This window comes from Chamaea fasciata, unplaced genomic scaffold (assembly GCF_029207755.1).
Source record: "Chamaea fasciata isolate MVZ Bird 193981 ecotype frontalis unplaced genomic scaffold, bChaFas1.0.hap1 SCAF_3, whole genome shotgun sequence".
Classification (NCBI taxonomy): domain Eukaryota; kingdom Metazoa; phylum Chordata; class Aves; order Passeriformes; family Sylviidae; genus Chamaea; species Chamaea fasciata.
The window spans coordinates 23,736,354-23,759,373 of NW_027094088.1; the positions used below are offsets into that span (position 1 = coordinate 23,736,354).

A 23,020-nucleotide genomic window follows, 5' to 3' on the forward strand; every position below is an offset into this window, starting at 1 on the left:
AGCTCCACCACCCTTCATAGTTATTCACATCAATGAGCACATTCTGTCTCAGAACCAATGCCCAGAAGTAACCAAAGCCATGAAAAATTGTTTCAGTTTTGAAAATACATGGCATTTACAACATTTTAAATATTTTGCACACTCTGAGTGTGATTCACCACTCAGCCTAATTCTGTATTGGTTGAAGCCCACTGAATTCTTCACTCAAGTAGTGATTTTCATAGGAGTGGAGCATAAGCACTTTTGGAGCTGGGAGCCCACAAGCTCTGTGGTGAGATGATTCCAGCAGCTCTTTGGTGTGAGTTAAGAGGGGTCTTCACATGTTTTGCACCACTAGCTGAGAATAGGGCTGGCTTCAGAGGGAGACTTAGAGTTCAGTTCACATCCTGCCTTCTGGCTCAGTGCTCCCTTCCTTGCTGAAGCCTGCTGTGGTAGGATGATAACAGCCCCAGTGAGTCTCTGGAGCTGCTGGGTCCACCCTCAAGTTTCTGACAATCTGGGGTCTAAGCACAAACTTTTTAAAACAAGGGTAATCTTCTCACCCTTCCCTCCCAGTCCTGGGTCTGTGTGAGCAGGTGCTGGGGACTGACTCTCAGTGCCATGCCCACAATGGGGGACACGTGTGTGATGGACCATTCTGGACCAGATGGCCACGCTGAAGGAAGTGTTCAGCTGTTGCAACTGTCTTTCAGATTTGATTCTAAAGGTGTGTCCAGATTTACAGCTGGGTCCTTTTGGGCGATGGCTTTGTGTTTGTGGTCTTGGCTCTCCTCCATCAGCCATCACACCCCTGGAGGGCTGTGTGGGATGCTGGGAGAGCCATGTCACTGCTTTCCAGGGAGCCAGTAGTGCATGCTCAGTGCCGTGCTCATCCTGCCATTGCCGCTCCATCTGATGGGCACTGCTGGGACAGTTGGCCACCTTGGCTAATCCAGATAGCAGGATGGAGATCTCAGAGCAGTGCCATAATGGTGTGCTCATTTCTTAGACTTCCCTTTCAAGTGCCATGCCATTCAATGCCTTCCAGACCACAGTGAGGAGACGCTGCTCCAAAGAGAGCCTTCTGCGTTGGTTGCAGGGCGCTCACCAGCATGTGTGTCGCATTAGCTGACCACACTGAAATGGGCTGCACCACATGACAGCCATCTGCAGTTGTGCAGTGCAGTATTTAGTGTGTCCTGCAAGATTTTCCGTTTCCATTTGCTTGGCCTAAAGATCTTGCTTGGCTTGCTAACTTTTGGTTAAGATTGTTTGACTGCTTCTGGGTAAGAAGCCTTTAATAGGCACCCATCCATCTCGGTCATAAATGGGGACATGTCTACGGTGTGGTGGGCTTGTGCCAGGTTGCTGGTCACGCTGAAGGAAGTGGTCTTTTTCTAATACAGTTTTTATATTGCCTTTGAACTGCTCTCTGGTGTGGAATCCATGCACAGTGCCCCAGTGTTCTCAGCCCCTGCTTTGCCTTAATTCCATGGAGACAGTGGAGTTTTGTTGAACGGTGGATTCACGGAGTGGGAGGCTGTGACCACCCATGCAAAGGCGTTACAGCAAATCCAATGCACTTGTCTCGGGAGGTGAAATCCCCCCCTTCACTAGGAATAGGCTGCTAAATTTGTTATTTTCATAGGTGCACTCTGCTGCTGTAGGCTTAGAAGTTGCCCTCTGATGCTGTTAGATAGAAGTCAAAAGCAGCAATATGTCAAACAATGCATAAACCCCTTGTAATTTTAAAATATAGCACACCCTAACCTTGAAAGCATAGTTAAGTCTATCACGCTGGTTCCTTTATGAGGTAAATAGTTAAAGGAGAGAAAACAGTTGGGAGAAACCTTGACAAGGACTGGCCTATCTTGACTTTCAGATGGTTGCCTCCTGTCACAAATGTGTCTCGCTGTGTTTTCCTCCAAATGTTTGGGGGAACAGTTTTCAAAGCACTGGACAGTTTTGAAAGTAAACATAATTAATATTTTGAACTATTAACCAATAGCTGAGATGAATTCTCCATCACTGAGAATTCTTAAATTAGGATCAGATAGTTGTCAAAAAGAAACAATTTGTAGGAACGAATGTAAAAGGATCTGACAGTCTGTGTTATGCAGATTACAGGGTGTACCACTGGCCCTGGAATCAATGAATAACAAATGTTCCTGCAATTAAGTTGTGCAGACTCCAGTGTCTGTGCATGTCAGGATTTCACATGTGGGTGTTTGCAGTAGAGCAGTCGCATGTTTCTGTAGCCCTGTAGCTACGGAAAAACAATAACCTCCGTGACTTGCTTCCAGCCAGCATTGAGAAAACTTAGTGACAGCTACTGAATTTCTGCGAAGAACTATTCACAATCAGTTGGGCTCGGCTTTAGGGATAATCTCTAAGTAAAAACAATGAGCTAAAATTTACCAGACAAATTATTTGTTACAAATGTTGTGCTGCTCTTCAGATTTTTGTATGTATTTACACTGACTGTTTCATACTCATGGTCAGGAAAACCTACCAGTGGATTATCCCACTTGGGAAAACCATTGACATGATTTTTGTTTGGGATGAAAAAGGGAGTTATGTTCTCAAAGAAATATTCATTGTGTAAATAGAGTGTCAGCTCAATAACACCTGCCTCTATGACCAATTTTTGGTATCAGTAACTGAATTTTCTAATTTGCGCTTATGTAAAGCATCTGCTGGTCTCCCTCTTGAGCATGATTCCGTGGGGTTTCCATTTGACAATGTGGCCTCTGTATATGAAAAAATGTTTACTTTGCTTTGCAAGTTAGATGTAGCAGGGCAATTTCCCAGTTGTGTTCCTGTTCTTTTCATTAGCTAATTATGTCCAATAGTTTTGTTTATATTGTCAGATCCTGGTCTGCCCATCTCCATCTTAGGCTTCTGTGACACTGGGTTAGTTGCAATAGGCAGTAGTATTGGCAGAGTAGTAGGACTCTAAAGGAAGAATATGAAAATTAAATGTGCTTCAAGGCATGGTAATGGCACGTTGTTTTTTCTTTTGTAATAAAAAACATTAAAACAGACTTGTGGAATCTCCTCTGTAGAAATTTAAAAGACATAAGGACACAATCCTAAGTAAATTGTCCTAGGGAGGCTGGACTAAGCTGACCTCCAGTGGTGCTTTTCCAACCTTCCCCATTCTGTGACTCTGTGATTCTACCTCTATCAGTGAATACCTACATGAATGCATCTTGATTATAAATAAATAATCGGAACAAAGAGGACATTCTGTATTTCAACAGTGTTAAAACAATAGAATAATATAGTGGTTTTATCCTGGCGATTAATTTGAAAGTCTAAGAAAACTGTAGTAAAGAAACTAGTAATTTCATTTATTAGCAATGAACAGAAATCTAATTTACGTACTTTCAAGATCTGAATAAAAACCAACCCCAAGATTTACAGGGTTGATGGCATCCTTTTAGTTTGTTGAAGTACAGATAGCTTTGCAAATAGTCACAATCCATGGGGCTTCACAGCAAATTGCTGTATTAATGGGACATTTACACATAGGTACAAGGCAGCCTTATATGTAGGAGTGTGGTCTAGGTATGCCAGACAGCTGTGAGTGAATAGTCTCAACTACGTATTTGAGTATAGAATACCGTTATATTTCCTGAATAGGTCAGTGGCATGTAAGCAATAGGAATTTATTCCTTAGGATGTTCAGGAGTTATCAGATATTTGTAAACTCTTGTAAAAAAAAATAGTCAATATCGGTTACTTTTCTATTGCAGGTTTTTTTTTACCTATCTTCTTCCACACAGTGCACCATCCTCACTGAGACCATTGCTGGATAAGATAGTCAATGCAACAGGTAATCACAATAAACATGGTAATGGCAAGTAGTTACTTTTTTAGTGTAACTATTGTGGTTGGGAGGGGAGGGTGCTGTTTTTGTGCTCACTGCAATAGAACTAGATTGTTTTTCTATCCAGGATGAAACTGCTCCCATACTAAGCTGTCAAGAGGGGCCCATCCACCAGAGAAATTCCATTTTTAGATTTTACCTAGGCTTCATAGAAATATTTGTTTTATCCCGACACCTCAGCACTGGGGTGAACTGCATCAGAATGCAAATAATTCCTTGTGGGGTCTGGAAGACCTTCTGTCCCTGGAAAGGGGGATTTTAATGATAAAACCCTGGATACTCTCTCATTGTCAATGGAACCAGTGGTGTTTTATACCTCTGAAGCCAGATGACACAAATGACGTTTTCATAGATCTTCACTGATTACCAAGGTAGTGGTGTTGAGACAAGAGTAGTTGCCTGTAACACTTATTTGAGAGTTTTTCAGTGCCTCAAAGTGGCATCTGAAGGGATAATAAATGATGCTGGGCTAATGAGCAAGCAAATGATGCTTTGCTAATGAGCAAGCAAAGCATTGGTGTTCCCTGTATTGGCTGATGTTGATCACTTGCGGGGAGTTCTCCTCAGTGTTTAGTGTCTGCAGCTGGGCGAGCCAGCCTCTGGAATGCCTGGGTCATGTCAGGTGTGAAACCTGACTTGAAGGAACTCAGGGATTTCCTGCCCACATCACAACCCTGCCATGGAGCCGGGCACCACGAGGCTCCCATGCTTAGGGCTTCATTCAAATGAAACCTTGTTTTATCCTGTGCAGGATGCTCCTCATCTGAGTCATTCTTTTCCTCTGCTTTTAAAGGAGAACTTCACTGGGGAATAGATGAGACAGCTGCTCAGCTGGAGAGAGTTTTGAATCTGTATAAGAGTGGGGAGTACCTGCAGAACACAACCCGGGTGCCGAAAGCTGGTAAAGTCATCTTTCTCCATACTTAAAATCTGAGACTTTGTCATTGTTGTGAGGTTTGCAAGGGCTAATGTGTGGAAAACAAAGCTCAGTCATCCTTGAAGTCATGCATGTGATAGTATTTTATCTGCTTTTTGCTTCCTGGGAGCCTCCTGTAACTCTGCTCACTATGTAATGTAGCTGGATGTCCGTAACTGTGAGCAGGCTGTAATGGAAATAAGGAAATCTAAAGGGAGTGCTCCACGACAGATATATGGAAAATGTGTTCCATCCCATCCACACACTGCTGTTGTAGTATCAGAACCGCCTGAACATATACTGGGGAGAATCCAGTCATGAGGTTGTAACCCCCCATGGGTTTTCTGGGACTTAAAAGGAATTTCTTATAACATAAGTGCTTGTAGATTGGAAGTATAAAATTTTTACTTCCTTTGCAAGGGAAAAATGGTGTGTCCCTCAGCTTCTGCTAGCAGTAGAATAAAAAAATAGAAAAAAGAACAGGATGAAAACAAGGCTGAATAACAGTATCTTTTTTATATGTCTGTACGGTATTCAAGCTGTGGTACAAAGTGGTGCATGTTCTTCCTAGAAGGATAGCTGTGGAATTGTACATGTCAAAGAATATTATGTGTGCTGGAAATGGCTGTTAAGCCCAACAATTGTAAAAACTGTTTTGCAAATTATTTTTGTGTACGTACAGTATTCATGTCAAACTGTCAACATAATTGACTGCAAGTTGATAAGAAAATTATGGCTTTGCTGCAAAAGCTCAGCAGAAAGGGAAAGATGGGTTCTAAATGAAGATGAATGTTGGCACAGGGGGTTTGAAAAGTTCAGTGAAGCATTTGTTCAGTGAAAGAGACACAGGAGCCAAATTCATTCTGGTTGTAGCTCTGTTAACCTCAATGGACCATGATACCAGGGATGAATTTGACCCACTTATCAGAATAATTCCATATTTATTTTGTTGTAAAACTGGCAGGAAAATTGTTGCAGGTGTTCATTTAGCTTTCTAATTTTCAGCTTTTCATCACAATCTGTGCTGAGTGATACCTGTCAACACAGCAAAATTATTTTCAGCAGTACAATCAATAGTACAAACATGTCCATTGTTGAAGAAGTGCCAGGAGAGCTGAAGTTGGTCTATGATGCTGGTTGATTCCAGATTTCATTGCTGTATCAGGATGAGGTGAAGTTTTTGGATTTTAGAGGTCTGTCATGTTTATAAAGGCTCCCAAGGAGAGAAGCTTTGGAGAGCAGTAGTCAATGTATCAGTGCAGGTTTCCACTGATACGAAGCAGAGATCCGTGTATACTTAGTTACTGTAATAATTACACTTTTTTTTTTTTTTGTTCATTTAATTCTGTAGAGTCCTGGATAACATAACACAGAATCCACTACACCCATGTTCATGGTTGGTAATGCCCTGCTCTGCAAGGAGCCTGTTTTATTTGCAGGACACTGCTAATGGACTTAAGCACTTCACAGTGTGACCAAAGATGTTGAAAATCTGTAGATGCCTTGTGTAACATATTGGATAATGTACATTAAATACCATGAGTGTAATATTGAATTCCCTGATAGGAAAATGTTCTCAACCTCAGGGACAACCCTGAGGAATTTGGTATCTTATTAGAAATTGCACTTAGATTAGATGTGTTCTCAAATTTAGCTGCCATGCCTTTAAGATGGGCAGGTCTGTTTCTAGTTCGTTCTAAGGCCACTTTAACCAAACAGAAAAGGTGTTGTAATTTATTTCTATTTTAAGACTCCCTTTCCTTGCCATACAAATATGAAGAAGTCTTATCATGAGGGTTAAAATGTGCCTACATACTCACTTTTATAATTTTAATTCTAACCATAATCTTTCCTCAACTGATGTTTGACTGATATTTAATACCTATGCCATATTGGAATTAATTTTTAAAGTTTTCAATCTGGAGATAATGGAATGGGAAATTCTCCTGTGGTACAGTGGAGTTGCAGGAGAGGGTGACAGGTGTCCTGGAAGGGAGTGGTGTCCACGGAATCAGCCTCTCCTACTGGCAGGATGTTCCCAGCTGAGACTGCATCCTCACCATTGCAACCAAGGCTGAACAGCTGAGCAGATGGAATATTTTGTATAGATCTTGGTAGAGGGACAGACACAGATGAAAAGGATCAACTCGAATATTTTCCCAAGCTGTAGGCTGAGGTCGTGCTTTGGCCCTCTTGTGACAAAAAAAATATTTTTAAGGTTGCATGATTTTATCAAATATTTTCTGTGTTACTCTGCAGCATAGAGAAAGTTCAAGAAGGGTGTTTTTCAGCCCAGTGCTAAGTTAAAATAAAATTAAAGATGATCATTTGGTTCTGAGGCCAGATAGGAGTTAATCAGCTTTGCATTCATACCCCAATGGGTGCCAAGATGGGGGAGGCACAAGTTTGCATCCATTTTTCTCCAGATGATTGAAATCTCACAAGGTGACTCACTCCTGGGACTTTTGCTCTCACAAATAGTAGAAACGACCAGAACTAGTGATGCCAATCTCCTGGCATGTAAAAGTTTGTGATAAAATAAGGCCTTTCTGGTGCACAGTCTATTTTGAAATCCTAAAAGAAGGGGAGGAGAATTCAGATCCGAGAATTCCAAGGTTTTGATTTGGTTTGACTTTGAAAAGAAACTACAGAAGGTTCAGGTAATCGTGCTTCAGAATTTGTCTTGGGTCTTAAGTGCTTGGAAATGTGCATTATCTTGGATAGGGCATTGTGAATTCATACTAGGAAAGACAAGATCATGATCTTGGGCAAGTCATGTAAGGCCATAACTAAAACATTAACGTTGAGGAAACAGAGTGTTATCTATGTGAACTTACGTTTTTGAAAGGAAGACCTCCTCCTATGAGCACCACAAAGTGAGAAAGGTGATATTGATAAGCAGTAGGGAAGCGACACAAAGAAAGTTCTTGTCAGCCCTAGTGTTTCCATAAATAAAGTTTAACAAGATGACATAGTCATATTACAGAAGGTCTTGGATATTAAGCTTTCACTGTGCTTCAGTTGTAAAGATTTTATAGTGCTGTAAATTATATTATGCTCTGGACTTTGGTTTAGTATCTTAGAGTGGAGGCGTGGGAGACATTTGATAGCTGTGTATGTGTTCTGCAATCATAAATCACACTGCTGTTCATGTTGATATGGGAACACTGCTGCATTTAAAACAACACCAGGAACTAATGCTTTTATATTCTATTGGCTCTTGGCCTCCCTTGCTGGAATCCAGAAGAATGTGAATTAAAACAGGAACCATGTATTTCTTCTGACATACGTTATCTAAAAATGATTAAATCATTCCATTAATTATCCAGATTAAGGAGACTGTAAAAAAACTTACTGATGTTCATCAGTAAAGTCATGCCCCAGTATCAACATTTTTATTACTTCCATCCAGTGACTGTGATTTGTACCAACTGAGTATCTGGCCCTTGAGCTAAGCCCCAGCCTTCCAGTTAACTCAGAATTTACTCAGAAATGCGTGAAATCAGCTAACACTCGTAAATCTGATAGCTTTGTTATTCATTAAAGCTAATAAATGACCCATTATTAGGTCTGGGGGTGTGCAAGCCCACAGAAAGCTGCAATTAGCTGCTGTTGTTAGCTGAAAGCACATTCTCAAAGCTAAAAAAGCTGCAAGGCTGGACATAAAGCAAAGACACGTTGTGTTTTCCTTTGTCTCAAGACAATTTGGCAGGATTATGCTGTATGTAAATATTTACAGTATGACAGTGTTTGGAAAAAAATATTCTGCAGGGTCACTATAGCAACCTGCCTAGGAAATTGTAAATCCACTCGAGAGTTATTGAAATCAGGAACAAACTGCAGCCCAGATTCCTGCTGTATCGTAATATATTATAATAAATCTTATCAGTGTAAATTATTTTTATACATGTGCCTTTGGTGTCCCTTTCCCAGAGCCCTCAGGGCTGAGGGGGAAAGGCGGACAGGGCAGAAAGTCTCCCTTTACAGCCTGTGTTGCTTGGAGTGCTCTCACATCAGAAGCCAGGTAATGCCAGTGCACAGGAATAGAGGAGCAGGTTCCTTTGCACCCATGTGGGTCTGTGCAGCTGTGCACTGACCACAACCAGTTGCTTGTTGCTCACTTGTATCTCCACCACCATGCCAACCATTTTCCCTGTTCCCTGAGCAATATGTTCTGCTGTTGCTAAATTTCTCCCTGTCCAACTTGGCACTGAGCAGCAAAATACTTTCTGCTGAGGTCCTCAATTCCCTTTCAGAACACCAAAGAAGTCATTGAGTGTCTTTTATAAATCCTGTTGGCATCCATCTTCAAGCTTAAATACCCCAACACATGGCCCTAGGCAACTTCTGGCTTGTCCATCATCAGCATCGTTGCTTTTATGATGGAGTGGACCACATGCAATGTTTAAGCATTTGTAGAACATTTTGGGCTTGTTGCCTTTGGTGAATTGGTGTGTACCACAGAGGTGGCTGTGGGTATGGGACAGCTCCCTGGGATGTGGGGCACGAGGCAGGAAAAATGCTCCAGCTGTGTCATGTTAACAGGAATAAAATGTAAGGGAACACGTCGTTCCCCTGGTTATTTATTTGTGTTTCAGTGACAGCCTGCAGACCGATTTAAATACGACTCTGCTGTGAGCACAATGACAGTGCCTACAAAGCGCCAAGGCCCGCCTCGCTCCCGGCCCGCACGCAGGAAACTGCCAGGGGACGGGAACGCTCCCAGAGGAGCAGGCCTATCTCCTGGTCTGACAAAGGCAAAGCCGTGTCCTGCTAGGCCAGCCTGTCTTTCCAAACAGTTGGGATACGTCAGGGCTGATTGAAAGCAGAGGCAGGGATAGGCCTGCCCCCTCGCTTCCTCAGACAAACCAAAAACTCGCTCTCTGTAGAGAACTGTGCAGGGTGCTTGGCGGGGCCTGCTGTCAGAAGCATGTTGAAATGTGAGGTATTGGAACATGAGGAAAAGTTCAGCGTAAAATGAAGCATGCTAAAAACATCAGTGTATTGTTGTCTCTTTTGGATCCAATACTGTTCTCCAAAAGCTCCCTGGGAATCAGAGGGGAATGTTAGAGCAAAACGCTGCTCAATACCACTTTTTTGCTGATATTGGCAAGATCAGGCTCTTTCTGCTTACTTGTGAGCAAAGCAATTAAAAGCAATTCCAGACTCAACTGCCAGTGTTCCTCTTGAGACTGGAGGAGAAAAGGAGGGAGAAAAAGGACCAACGTGATTTTTCTCTCAGGGATGAACGTGGTTGTGTTTCTGTCATTGACCCACAGTGTATTGGCAGGTGATAAGACAACTGGGCAAATCTCCAGCAAGTAGCTGTAGTTGGTAGTAAAAATGCCGCCTGGCTGCTGTGGCTGAAATAAATGGTCATTAGGACTGATTAAAGTCAGATTTAGGGTGATTCAGACAGGCTAAAAGGGGGAAACCACAGGCGGTTTCACATAGTTTATTATATACTTGTGGAGCTCTTTATGTGATTCAGTCTAGTAACAGTGAAAATGAGTATGTTTATAGATAGTAGTCGGCTTTGGGACAATGCAGGTGGTTTTTGATGGAAAAAATAATAGAATAAGAATTTAAAACATTTACTTATTTTTATAGCTCTGGTGCTGGTCAATGATGCTGCAGATTGCTTTTAAAGATGCCTCTCTTACTTGTCATAACAAGTGAGTGATCTTGGTTTCATGATCACTGTGGCCATCATGGGATGTGGATAACATGCTAAGAAACTTCTAAGATTTTGGCCTGATCAAAGCAGTATGTTTTGATTGATGAGAACAACCTTGTAAAAATGTTTAAAACTATAAAAGCTATCAGAAAACAAAACTTTTGAGGATTGACTGGATTCAGCATAACAAGGTATCTTGAAGTTCCAAAATGTTTGCAAGAAAAAATGCTTTGGAGTAGAATCTATCTGTGTAATTGTAAGCTCTTGTATTACCTCCCATGTGTTAAACTCTGGAGTAAATGCATTCTAAGTGACATCAATATCAGGCTTACTGCATTGCATTTATTTGCTTCAATCCTCACAAAATTAGTCAACTGAGGAAAGAGTTATTTTTCTGCTGATACCAGTAGGAATGCCTTGCATTTCTCTGATCTATTCCTTGCCATTACCTTGATAGACTTTATGTACACTCTGTCAAGCTATGTGTATGTATGCAGAAGTGTAAATTTATGGCTGCATTTATAGTATTAGGCAAGCATTTATTGGTTTTAAACACCATTAGTCTGGAAATTGACCAGAACTTTGACCTTTTTATGATGTGATTTACTGCTGTGAGCCTTCGAATTCCAAGGACTCCATTTAAGCAAGTTTCAGGTCTTGGCAGGACAAAACCTTGAGCTGGAGCTGTCTTTAAACCATTGGAGTACTGCTTAATTGAGTAGCTGCACTGTGGTCACCCATTTAAAGGTGTAGGGGAAGCCCAGCTCTCCTGAGGGCTGGACCTAATGTCATTGCTGGGACACATCTCAGTGGAGGAACATCCTTCAGCAGGGTCCTTCTATTTCATGTGAGAGGAGTGCATTTCTTGACAACTCATACAAATGAGAGCTAAATGGCAAGCTCCGTAAATCGACACTATGGAAGTAAGAGATTCCAGGGGTACTTGCCTTTACCATGCAAATGGGCAAGGCAGCTGCCTAGCTCTGCTGGAGATGGAGTGAGTTTTGAAGAGAAGCTCAGTTTGCTCAGATCACCACTTGCTTGGTGTGGCAATGAGTTTCTGATCGGTTCTGAGTGATTTGAGAGTTGGGCCCCTGTTGGCTTCCCAGGGAAAACAGGGGTGCCTGTCTGGAGTGGGAGCAGGAACCAGGGTGCAGGGCCATCACATGTCCTGCTCTGTACTCCTTGTAGCTGCCTTCCCATTGGGATGCTCCTAAGGGAAGGCACTCCCAGGCAGCCATCACTGCTGCTTGCCTGCAAGTGGGGAGGGGGCTGCTTCCTGCCTTCCCCCTCACTGCATCCTCCCCTCCCTGTGGGCAGCATAGGCTCAGTCCACAGCCAGTGGCCTGTGCCAGCTGGAGGCCCTTCCAGAGGCTGCCCTTGTGGAGCCCGTGTGACTGGGTCCTTTCCCTTCAATTCCAGTGGCCGTGTTTCCACCTGTGTGGGCTTGGTGATCTCACAGCCAAAGGAAAATGCTCTTTGCGTCTGTGTCACACTGCCATGTTCCTGTTACCTGTTCCCAGGAGTCACTGGAGATGTTTGCGACTTTCCCTCATGTAGGAACTGGCAGGGAGCAGCGAGGAGAGAAGTGGCAGCCACAGGGCTCTGCCGCGTGGTGAGACCAGCCTGGCATGGCTGTTTCCATCCTCGCTTGCACACCCAAACCAGGACCTTGCCGTGGCAGTTACTGCTGGCCCAGCTCCATTGATTAATGTGTCTGAGCTGCCCAGATGATTTACCAGGCTTGGGCACCTTGAAAAAGGCAATGGGAAGGGAGAACTTTATCTCCTACCTCTGACAGATCCTCAGGTCACGTAAATCACTGCTGCTCTTTTGAAATCTGTGCATGTCATCCGAGAGCCTAACCCCTGAGAGCTGTACTGGGAGCAGTGCTGGGGAGAAGGAAGTGCTATAGACCTGTTAAGAAGCATATCTGTGCTTAGAGGAGTATAAATATTTTAAATATTAAATAAGGGTCCTCAAGGTGGACTTCTCCCTTGCGTGAAGAAAAATACATGATGTGATGATGTAGGGCTGCTCTCTTAGTGCTGTGATGGTGTGCTGAGGGATGCTGCAGCTTCCTCCCAGCCCCAGCGTGGAGCCTGTCAGCTGCCCAAAGTGCCCTGGAGAAGGGCTGGGACACGCTCCCTGCTGTCATGGAGAATCAGGCAGATGCTTCATCTCCTGCTGCCAGAGAAAGGACCACCCTTCTGTGAATGCCCTCTGTGGCCTGGGGCTTGGTACAGTGCAGTGTGAGGTGGCCATTCTGTGGTGTGCAAAGAGGAGCTTGGATAATTTATACATTTTATATCCAGTCAACATGGCGTGTATGCTGATACAAGTGGTTACATATGGTGCTAACTACAGGGAATTGATTTTTTTTAATTTGTGCACATCATTTTACTGTCCTAGGCTGAGGTACAAATCAGTACTCAGCAGTTGCCATGTGGACATAAGAGAACATTCTGTTACATTCAATTATTGTTACACTACAGTTGATGCAGAAACTGGGAAAAAATGGACTTCTACCTAGCTGACAGTTTGATGTATGCTCTGATGTCTCTTCAGAAGAAATACATAAATATTTTTAATGGAGAAATGAGAGTCATCATGGGAAACTAAATTTTGATTTTTTTTTGTCTTCTTGTGCATGAATCTGCATTTCCTCAATTAAGAAAACTTTTTTTTTGTTTTTGATTTAACTGGGACATGATCAGCTCTGATTTTGCTTCTTATTTGGAAATGTTTCTTATGATACTTTTAATGAGCTAAAGCTTAAAATAGAATGCAGTTACTACATTTGTTTCCCACTATTTCAGACTGTGTGGTGAGAATGAGCACTTGTGAATGTGCGCTTCTTTTCCCAGTGGAAATACTGACAGTTTGGAGTAGCAGACACACTCGCCTTTGACTCGGTGGTGTTCGTACAATGTGCTGTATGAAATATTAGCAGGCTGAATCAGCAGAGCCAGGCAGAGAATGCCTGAACCAAAGTGACTTAAGAATAGGCTGTGAGTCAGGGCAGGCAGCTCTGGTTTCCACAACAGATACAATTAGAAGAAATATAGAATGTATTTAGTTTTTTGAATAGGACGTGGGGAGGAGAGACAGGAGGGAACCATTAATTTGTGTGTCTGGAGGCTAAATAGAAATGTTTATAAATGATCAGCTGAATTTGCTGATGCATTCTTTAGAGAAAGCCCCGTTAGTGGCTGGGAAAGTGAGAGGAGCTGTGAACAGAGAACAAGAGACTGCTCATAAAGGCAAGTGAGACTGAACGGCAGCCAAGGGAGAGGAGCAGTCAGTGGGGCAGTGCGGAGGCACTGGGCGAGGACCATGCTGACATGCTCCCGCTACTTTTTCCAGCCCCCCCTTCTCTTCAGAGGCCCATCAAGCAACTCCTCTTTTGTCCTAATCTGAGCAAGCAAAAAAAGTTTGCTTAATTAAAAGCCTGTCTTTTCTCCCTTCTCTAAAGGGGCCAGAGAAAAATAGCACGCTCTTCTGAGGGAGAGGGAGGGCTGGGAACGCCTGGTCAGGTCTCACCCCGACAATCCTGCTCACTGTTGAGAAGTAGGACAGTGAGTCAGTTCATTCAAGTGGATGCTGTTTATTCAATGGGACATTCTTCCTGTAAAACTCCTAATAAAACCAAAGCCTCGCCTCCGCAGTGGGGAAGGGGAAGGGGTTTTGTGCACAGACTGTTTATTTACAGACGCTTTCTGGAGAAAGAGGTGAGAAGAAGAAAGGAGGAAAGGAAAAGGAAAGTAAGGTGCAGAGCTATAAACACGTTTGGGAGTAAACCAGGGCTGGTACAGTCTAAACCGTCAGCTTTTCCGTCATATATCCTGCTCCTAAGCTGTTCTAATAAACCTTGCCTGTTAAAAACAACCAGTTTACTGGAGCTTTCAAACGACTGCTTTGCTCTGATTTGCAGAGTACAGACGGGTACCTGAAGCCCATATTCCTGATGAGAACTACAGATGCTGGCCATCCTACCATCACAAGGGCTGCCTCCTCTCTGTGTTTGATGTCAACGAAGCCATTGAGATCTGTGACAGCTACTCCCAGTGCAAAGCTTTTGTCCTAACTAACCAGACAACTTGGACAGGTAGGTCCTGGATGCTGTGGAGGAGAAGCAGCAACTGAGTGACCTATTCTGGCTGCTCTAAATGTTTTAATACAGCTTGGGGAGTGTGTTGTGCTGGGCTGTGGGAGCCACTGGCAGCATCTAGAAGGGAGGTAGTTTCTGAAGGTTCAGCTGAGGCAGCTTTTTTGCTGAGGCATCTGTTTGCCAGCTGTCTGGGGAGCAGAAACTACAGACAGACTCAGAGGAGCTGGCACTAGAGGGCCAAGCACATGGACCCCAGGTTACCAAACCACAGGATCTGGAATGTTATTTTTTTGCATTTTTGTGCTTCTGGGAGGTGTTAACAGGCACTTCCATGGAACCAAGAGAAAAGTAATTTCTGTTAACCTTGCCTATGGCTAACCAGTGACTACTAGGTCATCATGTCAGACTATCTGTAGCCGGAATATTGAAAATAATCAATACACTAAAAAAGTATTTATTCTGCCTCAGGGGAATTAATAGGAAGTTTATAGCAGCTCCTATCTCAGGTTACAATATTAAAAGCTAATGGGACCTAGTAGCGATATTTGTAGTCTTATTTGTTGTTCCCTTTGCCATCTCAGTCCTAATGCATGAGCACTTGAGTCCCTGAACACTGCAGCTTGGAAATTTGCTCAGTGGTTGAGGAATCCCATTTGCCATGTGATACTTTTAAAGAAAATAGTGTTATGGGGGCCCCTTGAGAGGCAGGCTGGGGGCAAATAGCATTTGATTTTTTCAAGTTTAGAGAGGGAAGGCAGAAGTACAGTAGATATGGAGTGTATCTCTGTGGTCTTTGCTGCAAGGAAAGGCAGTGATTTTGCAGGTATGTGGGGCAGCAGCAGCTCATTGGGTGGCAGGAATGTGACTAAGGTGCCAGGTCCGTGAGTATGGGGAGATACAAGAACTGTGCTGTGACTGCCACAGATACCAAACAAACAAACTTTGCCAAATTCATATCCCGCTGGCCTTGGAAATAAGTGTAGCAGGTGCCTTATGCTACCCAGGCTGCTGTCACTTCCTGCTGCTTTGAAACTTTGTTCCAGCTTGTTTGAAGCCCAGAGCTACAAAGTGATCAGCAAGAGCTGGTTCAGAGAAAGTCTTGTTTAATGCACATTGCACTGATCAGTTTTGTAAAGATCAAGCATGCAAATATGATTCTGCTTCTGTACAACCAAATAGATGTCCTCCATTTAAGCCCTGAACTAAAGCCTGTTTATATCAATGGGAGTCTCAAAATACTTTTTTAAAGATCACATGGAGTTAGTATTAAAAACTTCAGACCTTTTCTTCATTTACTGTGTTAGCTGTGCACAGCTGTATCTTAACCATTATTAGATAAGAGTAAAGATACTGAAAACAAGGGAACTTTGGTTCCATTTTTGACAAAACCCGTTCAGGTTTATACCAGCTGAAGTTAAGAGAGAGTTCAGTCTTGCATGGCCTGAAGAATGCATAGGTTGAAGTAGAATTTGAAATGTCAGTATTTTAAGGTAGGCAACCTTTTGCTCATCACTTATCTAAGTATTTTCCCCTTCCCCCCTTTCCTATTCAATGCAGGTCGGCAGCTTGTCTTCTTCAAGATGGCCTCAAATCATATTGTGCCTGATCCTGACAAGATAACATACGTGAAAGTGACAGACTGACACCTAAAATGGCTCAGTCTGACACGTGAGTGATAAGAGCTGTTTGTGTATAAATATAGGCAGCTGTTAGGTAGAAGGCGGCTCTGGCCGGAGAAATAATTGCACTATTACTCATTCTAATCTATAGAGTGCTAAAGGAAACTTTAAAGAAATAACCTGCATGACCAGGATGAATGTGCAATAAAAAAAGATTTTGAAAATGTGATTTAAAAACGAACCAAAACAACCCAGAGCAAAGTACAAGAGATGATACACTGTTAGTGTATAATTTCGGTTATAAGTCAGCTGGCAGCTCTGGCTTTTCTAACCAAGGTTAGCATAACATTTCTGACCTATACATGTGTGTCCAGGGATGAAAGCTGATCATTTCTCTGGGAAGCCTGTATCCTCCACACTGATATTTATTTGGGCACGGACAATCACAACAGAGGAACTGAAGCGTATCAGTTTGTCTGCTGAATAGCAAACGATACTGAGGACAATCAGCATTTGTGTTAAAGCTATGGAATATGCAATGCCGGCATATTTGTCAAACGGAAGAGATTGCTTATGTTTAGAATTGCAAGACTGCAACTAATTTTCATTTTTGCTTCCACTGTTATCAAAAAGTTTCATTTTTAATTTGAAAGAGCCATTTTGTAGATCTAGCAAATCACATAAGCATATGAATAGTCCCACTGAAAGAGCAGGGTCTTACCCAAGTGCCGAGTGCTTTGCTGGATAGGCCTAAGCATATGCTTACAATTAAGCCTGTGCTTAAGACTTTTGTTGAATCAGTTTGAATTGTTCAGGAAGCCACATCTTTGACAGACTGGCAAAGCAGTCCAGCTGGTTGAACAGTACTAATTTAACGACTATCTTGCAGTTATTTGTACCTTTTATCATCAGGTCCTTGGCTTTCTAAGGCATAGCTTGCTGATTCTTAGAGTGAATGAAGTAAATTACCTTAATGATGTCAAATGAATGCTAGCCTTAATTCTATATAAAATGCATCTTAAAGGCGGGGTGTGTCTAAAGAATTTGCTTTCAGTGAAAGCAATGAAGTAAATGCTAAAGTGACCAATGTCATACTGTTTTGTAGTTTGTACAGTCAGGAAAAAAAATGTGCTTTTGTTTCTCAAATTGTTTATTTTTGTAAAAAAATAAAAATAAAAGGTAAATAAATTCTTTTTCTTGGTTTGTTTTTTTTTTTTGGTGTGTGTGTGTTTGTATTTCAAATAAATGCCTAAATCCAGTGCATTGTATGTATACTCAAACTTGGGATATTTTTTTGAGGAAGGACTGAGGTTGTTCCAGTGTTTCCCGGGGAGGGGGAGGGGGGGGTCTGTTGTTACCTGGAGTATTTGGTGGCTTTCTCTACATGCTTGCCTATCATAAAGTGTGTCCTGGTCAGCAGACAGTGGCTGGGCAGCCTTTGCTGCTCTGTGCTTTACCTTATGCTGGTATCAGCCTTTTAGCACTTGGAAGAGGCAGTGGTGAGAGCAGGACTTGCTGAAATTGCTCATTGGGCCAAAAGGGAAGCCAGGCAGCAGCCCCTGCCAGGGAGGGGCAGGGAAGGAGAGCAGGAGAGTCAGGGAGGTTGGGCAGCAGTGTGGCTGTGCACAACAGAAGGTCTGACAGTGACACCACGGGTAGTGGTCTCGCCCCACCAGGGTTTCGCTGAGGTCACCCATGCCCTAATGGCTCTGGCAGTTGGCTGAAGGGACGCCCTGTAATGGCTGTAACTCACAAATTATCAAACTCCCAGCAGTAATAGCTCAGCTGATTGTGTCACCGTGCACTTAGGAACCCATCAATCATACTGTGGTAATAAACAAACACTACGGATTCTTTTAAAATTGCTGCATAAATCATGCCAACACATACTGCACAGTTCATTGAAGTGATATGGGTTGTTGGCACTGAGGTGCTGGTATGTATTTTGAAAGTCTTTAACCTCCTGTGATTTCCTTCCCTTTAAGCACTGCACAGTTCCAAAAATACTCGGCATTTAAAAATTATTTAAATTTAAATTCTTTAGTTGCATTCCCATGTAAAAAATTCCAACATTTAAAAGAAAAAAAAAAAGGCATCCAGGGTAATACTTTAAAGTTGTAGTAGGTAACTTCAATAATTTCATTCCATCACTTTCTGCACACTGGAAAAAATGCCTCTTAAGTCAGGAATTGTTTATGCCTAGAATTAAACAAGGTTGCCAAACAAATTTATATCAGCTTTTGCAAACAGAGATCATGTAAGCAAGAAAGAAACATAGCTGTGAGCCAAGAAGTTGGATTTTAAATTTCAGTAGTAATCAACTTTATACAGGCAGGTTTTTTAACTCTGAGAGTAAGGCTTTCCAGTGGAAATGCTGATTAAAATCTTAGTGAGAGAGGTGCAGTACTACAATAAGAGAATTTAACAGCCATAAATAAGCACGGGTAAAATTCTGAATTTATGTGGAGAAAGTGATTTTTTCTGCAGTGGGTCTGATTCAGCAGTGCCTGACTGGCACATGTGGCATGGAAACCCTTGAGAAGCCACAGAGGAGGAGGAAGAGGAGGAAGCAAGGCACGAAGTGAGTTGGCAGGTCTGGGCCACTCAGCCTGGGACCTGCTTCATGTTTTCTGTGGAAAAGGAATTTCTGTCTGGTTTTTTCCCTAACTTTTTGCTGCTTTTTACATTTCCTGGCTTCCTCAAGTCACAAGATAGAAATATGAAAGAAGACACCCACAGGGCTTTAAACGAGTGCTGTCTGTGTGTGCACATGCACGTGTGTGTATGTGTATACGTATTTATGTACGTGTCATGCTGAACAGAGAGAGCTTATTTCCTCAGTGAAAAAACAATTGCCTGTGCACAAAATGAAGTGCTAAACAGGATGTTGAGTTCATCTGGAGAAGTGAGAGCTGTGTGAGGCGATGGGTGCTGCAGCTCTGCAAGGAGCTGTGCTGAGTGTTTGGCCCAGTCCAGCACCACGTTGCCCTGGCTGGTCTGAAGCTCAGAGCACCTCCAAGAGCTGCCCACTGTCTCCTGATGGTTTGGTTCGGAGGTGATTCTAGCTCCACCACTGGGAACAAGTTCCAGACAATGAAACAAGCACTGACCAGCATCACCTGATGTCCTGAGGATTGCAGGGGAGACATGCTGAAAGCTTTTATCTTTGCTTAGACCAAAATAAAAATGTGTTTTTCTAGTTTTCTCTCTCTTGTCTGAGCCTACTGCTTTATCTCAGCTCAATTTTCAGAGCTTTCTCCCCAGCTTCAGTGTGTCTTTTTAAGTAGAAATCTGAGGTCTTCTTAATCAGCTTCAAACAGCTGGTCACAACTCACATCGCATCTGGGAGAAATCTGTGGAGGAATTATTAATACTGCCATGAGCATTCATTGCCATGAGACAAAGCCTGAAAACAAGTGGGCCCTGTTTCCAGATGAGGTAAGTTTGTATAAGGAGTGAAGGAGGTTGGATGGGCAGTGAGATGCTGGCAAAGAGTATCAGAGAGGTACTCTTTCAGCATGAGATAATGGAGTTCAGTGTAGTACAAATATTTGTGATTTGCCCTGCCTCTCACTGCTTCACCGAGGCATTTTGCTTAGTCCTTCTGCCAGCCATGATCAAGGTTTCCCAAAAGATCTGTGAGATTTGTGGGATGCAGGGAGGACAGCAACTTGGCATGAAGGCAACTCTTCATTCTGCGGGACATTCACCTAGAGCAGGACCTGACAATGGTAGGTGCATAGCAAAGACCTTGTCCCTGCCTCTGGAATTCACCTTATCAACATGTACCAAGAGGATTTGTAATTCAAAGCATATGGAAGGTGGTAGCGAATATCCAGAGATCATATTATGTTGCCTGTCAGGAAGTAATATGAACTATGATGATGTGAATAGTGATGTTCAGATTTAGTAGGAAGAGACTTATATTGTATTCTTTAGCACTAAATTCTGTGAAGGCTCAACTACAACCTACTATTGAGGGGCAAGGGGGGAAAAGAAAAAATGGAGTGGAAAGACTTCACAAATTTTTTCGAGGAAAACATATACCTAACCTTTTGGTCAAAATGTGAAATAGTGTTGAAAGAAGTCAAACAGATTTTGGTCGAAAAGACTCATCTGAAGTTTTCATCAACTGACTGCAGAAAAAAAATAGGACTCAAAAAAGAATAGGAACACTGGTGGAAAGCAGGCAGTATATAAAGACTTCGCAGTCATAGTCTGCTTAATGTTTTTTGAGATGTGATCATTAAATCCTTTTCTTTTTTGGTCATGAAAAATATTTTTCCCTCTCTCTCTGTTTTAAGCCGGAGTGAATCCTGTTGGTGTGTCCTTCTCTAGAGCTCCCAGGGCATGCAGAGTCCCCGCCCTTCCTTCAACACAGACATGGACCTGGGCATTTGAGCTCTAAGAAGTAAGTTTGTTGCAAGTACAAGTGATTTTTTTTTTCGTATTGGAATGGATGCTTCTAAGAGGTGCATTTAAAAAATGTGAAGGAAACAAGACCTTTTGTCACTTCCCTCTGCGGTTGTGTACAGTCAACAGTTGCCTTTTTGTAATGGGTGCCCCACTTCTCTGCAAACTGATGGGAAATATAATTCAGTAGGAGCCACCCTCGTTATGAAACCGTCTTTGATGTCAAGCCAGAGGGCAAACAACACATTTATTAGAAATTGTGGCTTTTAAACAAAAAATCCCTGCTAACCACAGTTTTTCAGCAAATGACTGGGAGGCTGAGAAGGAAGACTAAACTATCCAATGGCTACTTGAAATGATAAAGTCAGAATCTGATCTCACTTAGCTGAATTTTACCAGTATAGGTCAGTTAATCCTTGATATATGCTCACGTAAAACAGTACTGTTAGGTTTTCAAGTATCTATGGAGAAGGCACTCAGTAAAACCTACCCCTTGGACCTAAATGTTTGAGCCACATAAGTGAGGAAAAATACACTGGTTTTCCCATATGTACATGAGCATGTGAACACGTGTGGGTTCCTGTGAAATTTAAGCAATAACAATGTGAAGACTTATCTTTCTTTTAGATGGAAGCTTTACCAAGAGACAGAAAATTAAAGACATATTATTTAATAAATAATACCAGGAAGGGAATATGAATTCTACACATTTACACTCAGTGTTTAATAGGTATAATGCCATTCCTATTTATCATCCATCTGCCAACTTCAAGTATGCCCTAAGAACAAGTTCCAGTTTTCAATACTACAAGTACCTGGCATGTATGAAGATAATGGTACAAATTGGTATTTATGAATTACAGCTTTCCATAAATAGAGTAGAAGGAATGCAGAGCAGCCAGTCAGACAAATGGATGACTGGGGCACAGTGGCACTTTCAGAAGTGGGTGTATTTAATGTTTTATAGGAGACCTTGGGTTTGTGCAAGTTCATGACCTATGAAAAACCTCATATGACTTACTGGCAAGTATTGCCTCATTCTTGGGCATAAGCTGTTGATCAGCATGCATGCTACAATTTCTACATGTTTTACCATCCTGTCTTTTAACCCCCACGAGACACAAACCTAAAGCCTGTTTAAAGAATGGAAATGCTTCAATTAAATGCCAGCTTTTGATTTGTACATGGCTCTGATTTGTGATTCATTATAGAACTTTGGTCAGTGACAGCTCTTAAGCAGAAACTATATTACAGAGGCAAAAAATAATGCACATTCATGCAGTGAATTTGTGAACAGACACTCTTTACCTGGGGGATTGAAAAGTTTAATGACTTGGATTACGGGTCAAAGTGGCAGGTGTGAAAAGATATCACCATTTTGCTGCCTTACGTTGCAACACGTGTTCCGTGGCCTATAATTATTCTAATACACAGTTCATTTCTAAGAGACTGAGCTCTTGGAATTGTGTATTCATAGGTGAACAAACTCCTCTTTGCCTCTTTTAATCAACTACTAAAGAATAGGAGTAAAAGAGAGCAATTCAGAAACAAGGGTAGCTGTGGTGCAATTGATTCTGCATGGCTTCTGTGCCGTAACAACCAATGGACAAGAATGGGTGACTAAAGTTAGCAGTAATTCCAAAGTGGACGTTGAAGCTAACCACAAATATCACTGGATGGCAAACATGTCTCATTCTAAAAGTAATAGAAAAGGGACATGAGAACTGTATAGTAAAAAAGGTGTAAGAAAACCAGAAATACCATCTTTATAATAACTGTATAATTTGCTGTGGGGGAAGAGCAAATACGCAGTCCAAAAATTCCCCCCTACGTCTCAGGGGGAGATTAACTCTTACCTCTCCAAAGTCACTAGTCCATGTAATACCAGCTCACAGTTTCTTCAATACCCTTTGCAATTTATTTCTCTCCAGATTTCGGTCCTCACCTTCCTGCTCAGAGGTGCTGGGCTCCTTTGTGTGTGACAGAAGGAAACCGCAGCAATGCTGTGACTGCTCAGCCAGCCTTGCTTCCTGCCTCATCTTGCAATTCTCTCACCATAGAACATGCCTTCAGCATGCCTGGGATAAATTCAGTGTGTAAACTTAGTGTTCCTAATAAAAATTACTATAGACTGTTTTCTTATGATGAGATAAAACACCCTCCAATGCCATCTAGTGATACTGACAGAATCCTATTTAAAACCCCACACCTTGTGCTTTGCAAGTAAATGTTATATGTGTGTATACTATGAAGTATAGTTTTGCTTTCAGAGCAAACCTAGAACAGGTTTTTCTTCAATTAATTTCAGCAGTTTTTACTAATTTACTTAGGTAATTTCCTATACACTTATATATGGCCTTTTTTTTTCCTTCTAAATTGCTTGGTGATGTAAGGGTCATCTGAATCTGCTTCA

General features: G+C 42.2%; 1 protein-coding gene across 1 annotated transcript in view; it reads left to right on the plus strand.

The window, feature by feature from the left end:
• The window catches only part of PKDCC (protein kinase domain containing, cytoplasmic), a 35,872-nt gene extending 18,485 nt beyond the window's left edge, over positions 1-17,387 (plus strand). The window contains exons 4-7 of the mRNA XM_066178371.1: positions 3,738-3,817; positions 4,665-4,772; positions 14,399-14,572; positions 16,133-17,387. Coding sequence (XP_066034468.1) covers positions 3,738-3,817; positions 4,665-4,772; positions 14,399-14,572; positions 16,133-16,218 — 448 coding nt within the window. The 3' untranslated portion in view covers positions 16,219-17,387. The remainder of the gene's footprint in view (positions 1-3,737; positions 3,818-4,664; positions 4,773-14,398; positions 14,573-16,132) is intronic.
• Positions 17,388-23,020: the final 5,633 nt, after the last annotated feature.